General features: G+C 40.6%; 2 protein-coding genes across 2 annotated transcripts; one reads left to right on the forward strand and one right to left on the reverse strand.

Moving 5' to 3' along the window:
* Nucleotides 1-31: 31 nt before the first annotated feature.
* On the reverse strand, nucleotides 32-6,855 carry glb1 (galactosidase, beta 1). The gene is made up of 16 exons (XM_027020437.2): nucleotides 6,750-6,855; nucleotides 5,943-6,115; nucleotides 5,656-5,806; nucleotides 5,409-5,469; nucleotides 5,209-5,303; nucleotides 4,763-4,943; nucleotides 4,148-4,206; nucleotides 3,910-4,031; nucleotides 3,687-3,727; nucleotides 3,491-3,603; nucleotides 3,262-3,336; nucleotides 2,965-3,054; nucleotides 2,510-2,623; nucleotides 1,892-2,023; nucleotides 1,428-1,682; nucleotides 32-1,126 (listed from the first exon to the last, which is right to left on the reverse strand). Exons 1-16 carry the CDS (start codon nucleotides 6,804-6,806, stop codon nucleotides 863-865), a joined length of 1,983 nt encoding a protein of 660 aa, XP_026876238.2. The 5' UTR covers nucleotides 6,807-6,855; the 3' UTR covers nucleotides 32-862.
* Nucleotides 6,856-6,963: 108 nt separating this feature from the next.
* ccdc86 (coiled-coil domain containing 86) lies at nucleotides 6,964-10,753 on the forward strand. Its single transcript, XM_027020439.2, has 4 exons — nucleotides 6,964-7,543; nucleotides 7,894-8,023; nucleotides 9,695-9,769; nucleotides 10,057-10,753. Exons 1-4 carry the CDS (start codon nucleotides 7,050-7,052, stop codon nucleotides 10,180-10,182), a joined length of 825 nt encoding a protein of 274 aa, XP_026876240.2. The 5' UTR covers nucleotides 6,964-7,049; the 3' UTR covers nucleotides 10,183-10,753.
* The last annotated feature ends 737 nt before the right edge of the window (nucleotides 10,754-11,490 follow it).

Here is an 11,490-nt window from a genome sequence, read left to right on the forward strand (position 1 = left end):
CTTGAAAGGAATAAAGATTCCTTTACTTAGATTTATTGAAAATCAAGATTTATTAAAAGTTGCTTAGAGATTAAAACGACACAAGGGTTCATGTCCAGAATACGCACAGAGTTAAAGTCAACTAGTTTTAGTATAAACTGTGGAAAATTGTTTCAATTGTTTTCAATTTTAAATTATTTCAATTTTAATCTGTAGTAATTTGCTTTAAATAAAATGCCCAAAACTGTTTAAATTGATTAGGACATGGAGATTGAATTCCTAAAACTAGTACAATTTATTGCACATTGCTCCAGGAGAAAAGTTAAAACAGGCAAAATTCATGATGTACCTCCAAAAATCAAGCCTTCACAAAATTCCTGATTTAACTCAAAAGCACATTGTATAGAAACAACAGTGAATAATTCCACCATGATTAGAAGAAATAACTGCATACAGCAATTGGAACAGCGATAACAGATTTTGACACAGTCATCTAAAAACCATTATAATAAGCCTGTGTTAACCACAGCCTCACTGGTGAAATCACAAATGCAGTCTGTAAGAGGTATCATAATACATGACTTCCAGACTTTTCATCCCACTGCTAAGGGGACATTCATTAAGAACACAATTCAGAAATAACATTCAGATTGCACTATTTTGCTTTCCTGTTAAAATATATACAAATTTCATTCAACAGTTTTATATCCGATGATGTACAAACACAATGGCTGAATATGCGTAGTCCACTACATAATGGTGTAAAACGCATAAGTTTATTCACTTTCTTCTAAATGATGGCTCAATTAGCAGAAGATGGTAGCAATATTGTAGAATCCACTTCCCCTGAGATCCAAACATTAGAACCACTGCAGGGACTAAATCAGTGTAGCCAGCTGTGATGCTGTGTGTTCAGTGGTTCCCTCATGCACGGTGTGATGGCCTTGACAGTGGCATTTATAATGGGGGTGTCTGTGAACTTGACCACACAGGGGCCGGGGGAACAGGGGGCTGCCTCCAGCTCCAGGATGGTGACGTTGTTCACAGCCCTGGTGCTGAGCACATGGGCCGGCACAAAGATGGTGACCTGGGGCCCACGGGATGGCCAGTACCGACCAAGGTTAAATCCATTGATCCACACCTGGCCCTGTTGGGGTGCAGCATGGAACACGGATGGAGAAAATACTGCCATGAATTTACTTATTCACCTGATAAGTGGATTATTCAGATTTAGCCATCATATGCAAAATAAGACTAACCATCGTATGCAAGATCAGACTAGGCCTAAAACTGAATTTATCCCTGCAGTGTATTAATAAGGTCCATGAGCCTAATTTATACAAACCTCAGGAACCACAACTCTGAAGAAATCAGACAGCCTGTTCAGAAATGTCCTTTCCTGCTAACTTGTGTATGCATGTACACAGCCAATCTGATAACTATCCCACCTTGCTCCAGTTAGGGAACTGGAGGTACGTGTCCTGAGGGAGATCGGGAATGCCGTCTGGGATCTGGAAGGTGCCGCCATAAAACGTGGGCTGGGAGAGGGCTGCAGGTGGAGGAGACGGGTTAGCAGAAGAGGACGCCCGACGAACGCCAGCCTCCCAGATCAGGCCGTCTCTCACTGCCTCGTCTATGCTCAGACTGTACACTGTCCAGTTAGTTAGCGTGTCTGCACCAAGGGTCAGGTTGGACACCAGGCCCTTCAGGCAGAGGGGGAGCAACAGGGGGAGCAACGGGGGGGGGGGGGGGGGGACACAGGACAGGGAAACAAAGAGACAGAGGTGGCATTTAATAAAACAATTTTAACAATCCTTTTTTCCCCCCCATTTAAAATGTTCTAACTTTTCTAACATTTACATTTTCGAAACCATCAGTAAGGATGCGTGCCATCACTCTCAACCATTCGAACCTTGAAGTCGTTGATGCCTTTGCCATAGTTCACCCTTCCCATGTTCTCCACCAGGATGTGGATATGGCTGCCAGCTTTGCCTGTTACGTTGATGCTGATGGCTTTGTCCCTCTCCAGGATGCCAGCAACAACCTAACAAGGAAACTCAGTCTCATAGAAACCAACGAGCAGTTGTGCGGGGATACACTGGTAAGAATCTTTCGCTTAATTGTCATCGTTGACACCAATTTAAAAGGATTACAAGGACACTTTCCACCATACTCCTCTAAAAGTTCAAGTTCGGTTTATTTGTCACGTACATAGTCATACACGGTATAACTCGCAGTGAAATGGTTTGAGAGTGCTCTGTCCAAACTGAGGAAAATAAAAAAACGGGTGCATAAGGAAATATTTATATATATATATATATATATATATATATATATATATATATATATATATATATATATATATATATATATATATATATATATATATATTATTATAGATAACTATATTGATAATTATTATTAAATATGGTAAATGGTGCATTTTAAAAAGTAACAATAACTGTATTTACTTCAAAAGAAGTAAATGACAGACAAGGCCCAAACAAACATTAAAAAACAACATGCTCACCCCATCAATGGTGACATAGGCCCGGTCATGCACTCCATTAAAAGGGGAAGACAGAGGAGTAGGCTTTGAGCAGTCTATAGGAAGTGTAGTCTGATAAAGCATAAAGCCAAATGCCTGAAGAGAAAAAGCACCCACCCACCATCAATAACTCCAGTTATCCATGGCTCATGTATTACAAAATGTAAAAACAATCCTTATTCAAAAAATAAAACACAAAAGCCCATGCTGTTATGAGCCATTATTGGTCATATTCATCCTCAAACTACAGGGAGCACAAAACATATTACAATGCAGTATCAATTCACTGGCCTACGACTGGCAATTTAGAATTTAAAAACACTATTTAGAATTTTAAAAAGCACATGCGCACCCCCAAAAAAATATAAATACAAAAAACAGAGGCTGGTCTCTTCTGTCAAGCAGGTGGTTTAAACCAAACAGTTTTAATAGATTACCTGATTGAGCTCGACAAAGGTGAGTGGGTAAGGAGATTTGACAGGTCCAGAAAATGATAGAATGTCCAGAGATTCAGAAACTGTCCGCAACTACAAAACCAGAGATGAACACTGTTCATAGGGCTAGATAATACTTTTTATGCAATAAATGTGATTATGGTTAGAATTGGGGAAAAAAAAATGTAAAAGTACAGCAGTAAGTAAAGATTAAAAGTCAGGTTTAATGGCATCCAGGATATATTACTATATTAACACTAGATTCTTCACTCAAAAAAAACAAAAAAACAAAACCCACACCTTTTTCATCTCTACTGGTCCATATGCAAATTTAGGTGTAGACGGGGGCACCACTCCATCTGGAATCTTCTTGTACTATTTCAAAACAACAAAGTCACAAAAAGATTCAGGAAAGATGTTAGCATTTTATCTGTACTGAATTTTTTTTTATCCTTTCTACATCTATGTGAACGAAAGTGAATTCTCAAACACAAATGTGTTAGAAGAAAAAGCCATCTTGAATCTGTACCATTTTAATGACATCACGAACGGCAAAGTATTTTTCTGTGAGGTCTCCAGCCTCAGTGAGGAGGGCATCATAATCGTAGCTAGTGGGCTGAGGAGCATAGGGTGAGTTGGCACCTACAATCCCAAAATTTCAATTAGTACACAATGGTTTATTTTGTGACAGTAATTTGTCTGTCAATATGCATTGCAAAACCTACCATTCCAATAACCAAAATTGGTTCCACCAATAAACATGTATCTTGAAAAGGAAAACAAAACAAACAGTCTTAAATTAATGGATTCACCTATATTACAGACAATTGACTATCAGTTTCTGCTGATAATTTACAAATAACTTTAATAAACAGTTTCAACCCCAGTGATGCTGTATGGTGTCACTTTTAATAATGTTTTTTCGTCTAATAAAAAATGTTCACTCACAGGTTTACATTAGCTCCGATTTCCAGCATCTCATTGAGGGATTTGACCACAACTGCTGTGGGGATCACAGAATGAGGCTCTCCCCAGTGATCCAGCCACCCTGTGTAGAACTCGGAATTCACCTGAAAACAACACAAAGCGATTAATCTGGCCTAACATATATATTTTTAATTTGGCCCACATTTTTCTTTCCCCTCCCCCCTCGGTTGCATACAGTCAAATTAATGGAACCTCTCACCAGAGGGCCACGTGCTTCTGCATATCTCTGTGCTTCGAAAGCTGCAGTAACATTGCCACCTGTTCAGCAGACCAAATGCAAACAAATAGCTATATTCATACACAGTACTAGTTGCATTCTCATACAGTCCATTCTGTAAATAACTTAATTTCTGACTATGGGCAAGATAGATCACCAAAGATGCCAATCAGATCTGAATAATTTGACTCTAGGCCAGATATTTCCACAAAAATGTGAACCAGATCTGACTCATTTATGCCCACAGACAATCAATGAAATCATAGTGAGACAGAAATTATTTCTTTTGGCAGCTGTCCTTGATTAGTTTGCGACTCCCTGCTTCACATTTTCCATTTTATACCTTTTTAAATACTTTCTTGAAATACTTTTTATTGCACTGTTTGAGTGACAGAGTTGACAGGAATAAATCAGTCACTCATAAAACATACAGCACTCATTGGAAAGAATTACCACTAACTCTGTAATAAATATATGGTGGCCTTCCTTCTCCAACTTTATTGTATAGATGGAGGCAAACATTTCTGACTGCATGTAAAGAATATCCCTAACACTCTGACTTGGGACTGCGGGGTTATGGAAGGCCCCCCTACTCACCAGGCCCAAAGTCCACAGTTGCGTAGGCGCCCTCCAATGCCCCGCACTTCAGGTAGCCTACGCTTGCACCATCCGTAGTGAACAGAACCACCTGCTCCCCTAGGTGAGAGCGAAATAGCTTTGCAAGGTGCCGGAGGTAGTTGTAGTCACAGGCGAAGTAGCTCCCGTATTCGTTTTCCACCTGTGAACCCGGGTCGCCAAGACACATTCAACGGGATTGTGACATAAATAGGCATGTGAGTAACATGCCTGATGAAAAAGAAAGAAAAAAAAACAGAATAGCATAAAAACAATGCTTGGACTGGGAGATGGTAACTCCTTCAGAGTAACATATTGCCAAAACAAGGCACAGTGGTGTAGGGATGGAAATTATTCCAATTTTTTGGAATTTCTTATGACTATCAGTGCAACTGATTTGTAAATGAAGGTTTATCCAGCTGACTCACCTGGACTGTAATGATGGGTCCTCCATTCTGATAGAGGAAGGGCTTAATCATAGGCAACAGCTTGCCCATCCATTTGTCCACAGCTGTGATGTAGCCTAAACCGGAAAGAGTTCTGAAGTGCTGAAGTCATGGACAATAACCTCAAGCAACCTCATCATGAAAGACATCTGAATGCTGCATCAGGTTTAATCAGTAACTACCTGGATCTGACGAGCGAAGGACAATGTCTTTCTTTTTCAGCAGCCAGGAAGGCAATCCCCCCTTGATTAAGCAATAAAGTTTGGAAGGGGGGAAAAAAAAAAGTTCTTCATGTAAACATTTCATAACATCTTAACAAAACACACTTATCAATCCTTTCTGTTAAATCACGACTACCAATCACTTGCTGTCACAGACATCTTCCCTCCTACCCTCTCCGGGTCTGTCATGCTTCCCACCCTCCCTCACCATGTCCCACTCGGCGCAGATATAGGGGCCCGGCCGGAGGATGACCAGCAGGCCGATGTCCTGGCACAACTGCAGGAAGTGCGGCAGGTCCCGGTCTCCCGTGAAGTCATAGAGGCCTGGAGTGGGCTCATGGAAGTTCCATGGTATGTACCTGGCAGAAGAAAATGAAGTGCATGGCGGATGGGGGGGTGTGGGCTCACCTCCTTCATTCCTCAATGAAAAATATAAATGCCTAAACAGCACAGTTAGCCTGCTAAGCATTCAAGCAAAATGAATTATCTGCCTACGTTTGAATGGCATTGAGTCCAGCCATGTACATCTTCAGCAGTCGATCCTTCCAGTAGACCCTAGGGACCCTGCTGTAGTGGATACTGCCAGAAATGTAACGGAAGGGTTCCCCATCTTTGAGGAAACAGTCTTTTTTGTAGTCCACTGTAAAACTAGGACCAGCTGTGGCAAACTGGTGAACAGAAAGCGCAGGTTTACAGTAACCATGTCTGTTCCAAGGACCTGGGAATACTATATAGGTATACTTTTCACAATATTATAAATTAGTTGAGAGGCAATAATCAAATTCATAAGAACTTCAACTACTCTTTACATTCAGTATTTATGCCCTTCTAAGTTAGGTTCAGTTTTAAAGGAGAACAGAGGGCTGCCTTTAAAAGTCTATTAAACTCCGCCATAAAGTATGGTAGGTCACAAGACAGTAATATGACAGACCACATCAGGTTTGTTGAGCTTTATTTTCACTTCACCTCACTTGATTACAATTAAACAATCTCCAGTATAATACTTTTGGACAAGGATACCGGTGTTAAATTAATGCATCAGTTATTAATGCAGTTTGCCATTTTACAGTCAACAGACTGATCATTTCAACTCGCATATTCAGACAAAATGCTTGATAGCAACTCATTATAATATGTGCACAAATATGACTACTATTTACTAGACTATAAATTAGTTTCTTTGTATACATGTGGATAGTTAAATCAATCTGCTAATAAAAATAAGTTAAGCAAATCCAACCAAACATCGAAGAATTGCGAAAATAGCACATCATAAAAAAGTAGCAATCGGTTAAGACTTACTGGAACTGTAATAACACACAGGAAGAGTAATATTGCGTCTCTTCTTGGAAGGACCATAGCTGCTCTATTGGTTTGTATCCTAGCTGTGTGACATGACTGAGTTTCAGCAACGCGGTGCGGAAGTAGAAATTGATCACGCGACTACTGCAATGTGACTCCCGGTCGCAAGGTGGCAATGCACGTAAATGTTCAACAAGCAGTTCTTCTCCACTTCTCCGACGTTGGATCGTCACCGGGAGCTCCACGTGTGGTTGTTTCGTTCGCTTTTTACGTTTTCAACTAAACGCAGCAAGTATCAACATGCCGACGTCTTCTCAAGAGGACTCGCCTCTAAACGAGACGGATCCTGAAACCTCGATACCGTCTCCAAACGTGATTCGGACGCGTAGTGGTCGCAGTTTACGGACTCCAGCTGCTATTCAGAAGTCGGAGGTGCCATGTCTTAAAACAACTAGCTGCCGTCCGAGAAAATCTGGACTCCGAAAACCTACTGAAGAGGTTCCCGCAGAGAACACCGACACCGACACCGCTCCCAGTCTAGAATCGGTCCACACAGACTCTGCTACATCTCCGTCTGAACCAGAAGGGCACCAGGTTTCGGTGTTATGTGGCGAAATTGCGTTGAACTCTGATCAGTCTGGTGAGGGCACCGCGGACACGCGTGTATCCATCGACACACTTAAAAGCAACAGAAAGACGACAAAGCATTCGCAGACGTGTGAAAAAGGGGGTCGGATGGTACCGCTCGGGAAACCCAAATCGGGACGAGTATGGAAAGACCGTAATAAGCAAAGGTGAATGACACGTTTTCAAGCTTGTATTTCCCTTTATTTATCATAACAAATTTACCGTCGTGTTTATGCATGTTATACAAGCACAGGTTTAAAACCTTTCATGCAGGGTGCTTGCACTACTTCGTGGAGACCCAACAGTTCACAGCGAGTTTATTTTCAGTGGACCCCACTCAGCATAATTATTCAGAATTAATTCTCGACACACAATATTGAACGAAACAAAACTAAAAATGCCTCCATCTGCATCCGTGACATGTCTGTTCACACAGTCTCAGTTCACGGCATTACACCCAAAACCTTTAGTGGACTGAACGCTAATCTGACTGTTTAGGGCTGCGTTCGTCTCGTAGGTTCTCGGCTCTTTTGAGAGACAAGCCCCTGCGCAGCTCCTGGCAAAAGAAGATGGAGGCCAAGAGGGAGAAGGAGATTGTAAAAAAATACAGTCAGCAGCTTGCAGATGAGAAGGCCAGGAAAAAAGAGGTTTGTGTGTCGCTCATTGGATGCCTGATGTTATTTTTGAGATTGTGGACCCAGAATGTCTGTCAAATCTTAACTCGGGACACGTTTAATTTAATAATTTTAGAAAAATGCATAGGACACGGGACTGTGGTTGGACCTAACAGTACCATCACAACAGAACCACGTCTTGTGTTAAACTGCAAATTGTTTTTTAGTTTAATAGGAACTTCAGGTTGACTGATGTTTTCTGGCCTCAAATGATCAAGTCCGTTTGTTTTTTTGTTTTTTTTCCCCCCTTAATATTAGTACATCATCAGGTCATAAATTAATTGCAACACCAGGTGGCGCCAACAGTTCAGGCTTTTTTCTTCAAGAAACCAGATGGTGACCGTGTCCTACCTTAATATATTGATTACAGGTTGATGCCTCTTGCCACTTTCTGAGTTGGTCAGGATTGGGTTTGCAAGTTTGGTTGTCAGAAACATTTCTCATAATGTTTCAGTGTTTGAAGATGATATCTGAAGACGGCTAATTGATTTGTGTTTCCATGAACATCAGCGTGAAGTCAAAAATATAGTGTCCCCTCTATATGTCATTTACTCTTTATGGGATGTTCCTGAAAGGAAGGATGCAAAGTGCATTTCCATGTCTCTCATCCCTGTGTGTGTCTGTACTGTGTGTCTGTACTGTACTTTTGTGTTTCTATGGCAGCATTCTAAAGCTGTGATTGACATTACATTTCAGGCAGGATTTATTAGGATAGTCTTGCCTAAAAATCTCTTATTCCACTTGGGGAAGCTACTGAAGACTGTTTGAGACTGTTTCTGATAAATTAACACATTTAAAGGTAACTGTTGATATGTAATTTATTATAGCTGCTTTTTTGGTCTGACCCTGTGTTCCATTTGGACTGCTTTCATACCACATGCAAAATTAGTCTCACAGGTTCTGAAAGTTTAGGAAAGTACCAGATGACACGTGTGTAATAGGATGAACAATCAGCTTTGAAATCCCCAAGGGTAGCTCAAATATTACTGGGACATCCCTGTGTTTTGAAGAAATTGGATTACGTTTTTTTCTAGCCTGGGTGCCTGTGTATGCAGCTAATTCCCTGTTGTGTTCTAGCCCTTAGAGTATAACACATGAGCTTTGAAAAGGTGGATGCAGTATTTAGTTGCAGGAAGTTCATAGTGGGTATGGGAATGGAAAATCAGGTGCATACATAAGTTTAGAATGTACTATGGTTACACAGGCAGTGTAAGTATATTTGTACAGTTTTATCAAAGGTTCTCTATTATGGGAAATGTTCTGTGCAGTTAAAAAATTGTTTTTAAAGTATAACTGTTTAGTATTTATATAGTGGTGACTGTATTATTTAATGGGACAATCCCTTATCCTAATGCTCTTTATATACCAAGAGGCTGTTCAGGGTTATAGTGGCCCTGCAATGCATGGACTCCAGCAGACCAAAAAGCACTGGATCATGTCTGAAGACCAAAGGCAGCATAGCTCCTTGTTAACCACTAACATGGATTACTTGGTCTTTTAATTATTTCCTTGAGTCCCAGTATGTTTTGAAATGTGAAGCAGATTTGATGTCGAAAGGTAACATTTAAAAAATGTTTTGCACGTCCTAAAAAGCCAAAGCCCCCACTGACGAAAGCATCCTCTTGCTCTTTCTGTGTTCCGCAGGAAAAGAGGACGAGAAGGGAGGAGAACCTTAGGAGACGCGCAGAAAACGAGAGGAAAGCGGAGATTGTGCAAGTGGTAAGACTCTCATGCTGACACGCACCACGTCTCTGTGATCTGTTATTGCCAGTTTCATAAAACCACTGTTTGGCTGCTGACACTCAACTGACATCTCACTTTAAAAATGAAGAACAATTTCAGTGCTTGATATGGGGGGGGGGGGGGAATTGTGCAGCAGCTTGTCCTTGTAATGTCTTATATTTGCTGTCAGTCTGCTTCCTCTTCAATGTTTAATGTCGTTTTCTGTCTCACTTCCTGATGGCTACTTGCATTCACATATCGTCATTTTCTCTTCGTTCCCTCAGATTCGCAACACAGCGAAACTTAAGAGGATGAAAAAGAAACAGCTGAGGAAGATCGAGAAGAGGGACACCCTTCAGGCCCTGCAGAAAACGCCCTCAGCTGTCAAGAAAGCAAGCAAAAGAGAGTAAAAATCTAGTGCTGAGAGGCCCAACAAGTTGTCAGTCTCAGGTATTTAAGATGGTGCATAGTTAAGACGTCTTCCACTGATCATTGAAGCCACACAGCACCCCTGCCTCCTCGTGCGGTCACGTGCATATCACACGTGCTCTTCAGTCGCCTAGCAACATCTGAAATTATATTTGTGCGACGTTTGCTCGGCAGTGCAGATGTTGTTGCTATGGTGCTTCACTTGGAAGCCCTTATAAATCTAGTGTTGGTAGAGTACTGCAGGGTGGGCTTCTGGGTTAGGTCTGTCAGCACCAGGGAACTACTTAAACTTCTTTTGCAACTGAAAGTGAAACAAATAATTTAACAGTTTGCGCAAGCAAGACACCATGAATGTTTATTGATTATTTCAGTAAAATACACCCTTATTTAATGCAGTAGTTGTAAGTTATGCAAGTGCCCTTAAATTTAACAATAAATTTAGGAATAAAAGCATAAACGCAAATTAAGGTATTTGGTAGTCCTGATGTAATCGGCAATAGTGTTTTCATAATATCTGTTCATGTATGACATTTTCCAAAATAAATTTCTTTATAGAACAAGGTCTGTCCATGTGAATAATTTTTACTTAAAGGCAAACTTGAGATTCAGTCCGTTGAGTAAACAAGCATGTAGTTGTTATAAGAAATCACGTGACTTTTTAGGTTTGGTAATAGCATGGTTATGGTATGGTTTGGAAGAATGGTTTTGCTTTCTTTTTTGCATGAATGGAAATTCCCTAAATCTCGCCACAATTTTACCTTTCATTATGTTCAGTATTTGAAATGGCACAGTCACCTGATGTATTTATGGAATGCATAGACATAATGCATGAGCCGGGGGGGGGGGGGACGATCACCGTAATGTATATGGATCAGTCAACATCTCCATTTACTTTCAAATAAATATTAAATTATTCACAATAAAAAGTTTTCTCAACTACCTAAAACTATGCAGACAACAGCATTACTGGAAACTGGTCAAGTTGATTTATTATAGCACATTATGTAGTACGTTAAAAGAAAATGGTCAATCGAAACCTTCAAACATGAGATGCATGGATATTGGAGAGAAATGCTTAGAAGGAATGATTCAAAGTGCAAGGAAGTGAAAAATAAAAAGTGCATACATTGATGAAAGCCTACAGGACTGTGTATGGGAATAGAGTCCAAGCTGTGCACTGATAAGCCATGTCTTTCTAATAGCCAGCTAAGAGGAAGTAACCAGTGAGAACATTTATAGTAGACAGTAGGAGGGGCAAAGAACATCCCCTCAGGTACTTTCCAGGCAAT

This window comes from Electrophorus electricus, chromosome 9, assembly GCF_013358815.1.
Source record: "Electrophorus electricus isolate fEleEle1 chromosome 9, fEleEle1.pri, whole genome shotgun sequence".
Lineage (NCBI taxonomy): Eukaryota > Metazoa > Chordata > Actinopteri > Gymnotiformes > Gymnotidae > Electrophorus > Electrophorus electricus.

Bases quoted from the DNA above. Each gene is read 5' to 3' on its own strand.
- glb1 (XM_027020437.2), bottom strand. From the start codon at position 6,806: ATGGTCCTTCCAAGAAGAGACGCAATATTACTCTTCCTGTGTGTTATT. The intron at 6,116-6,749 runs GTAAGTCTTAAC...TCTGTTCACCAG, and splicing joins TGTGTGTTATTACAGTTCCA to TTTGCCACAGCTGGTCCTAG. The intron at 5,807-5,942 runs GTAGGCAGATAA...TTCTTCTGCCAG, and splicing joins GGACTCAATGCCATTCAAAC to GTACATACCATGGAACTTCC.
- ccdc86 (XM_027020439.2), top strand. From the start codon at position 7,050: ATGCCGACGTCTTCTCAAGAGGACTCGCCTCTAAACGAGACGGATCCT. The intron at 7,544-7,893 runs GTGAATGACACG...TTCGTCTCGTAG, and splicing joins AAAGACCGTAATAAGCAAAG to GTTCTCGGCTCTTTTGAGAG. The intron at 9,770-10,056 runs GTAAGACTCTCA...TCGTTCCCTCAG, and splicing joins AAGCGGAGATTGTGCAAGTG to ATTCGCAACACAGCGAAACT.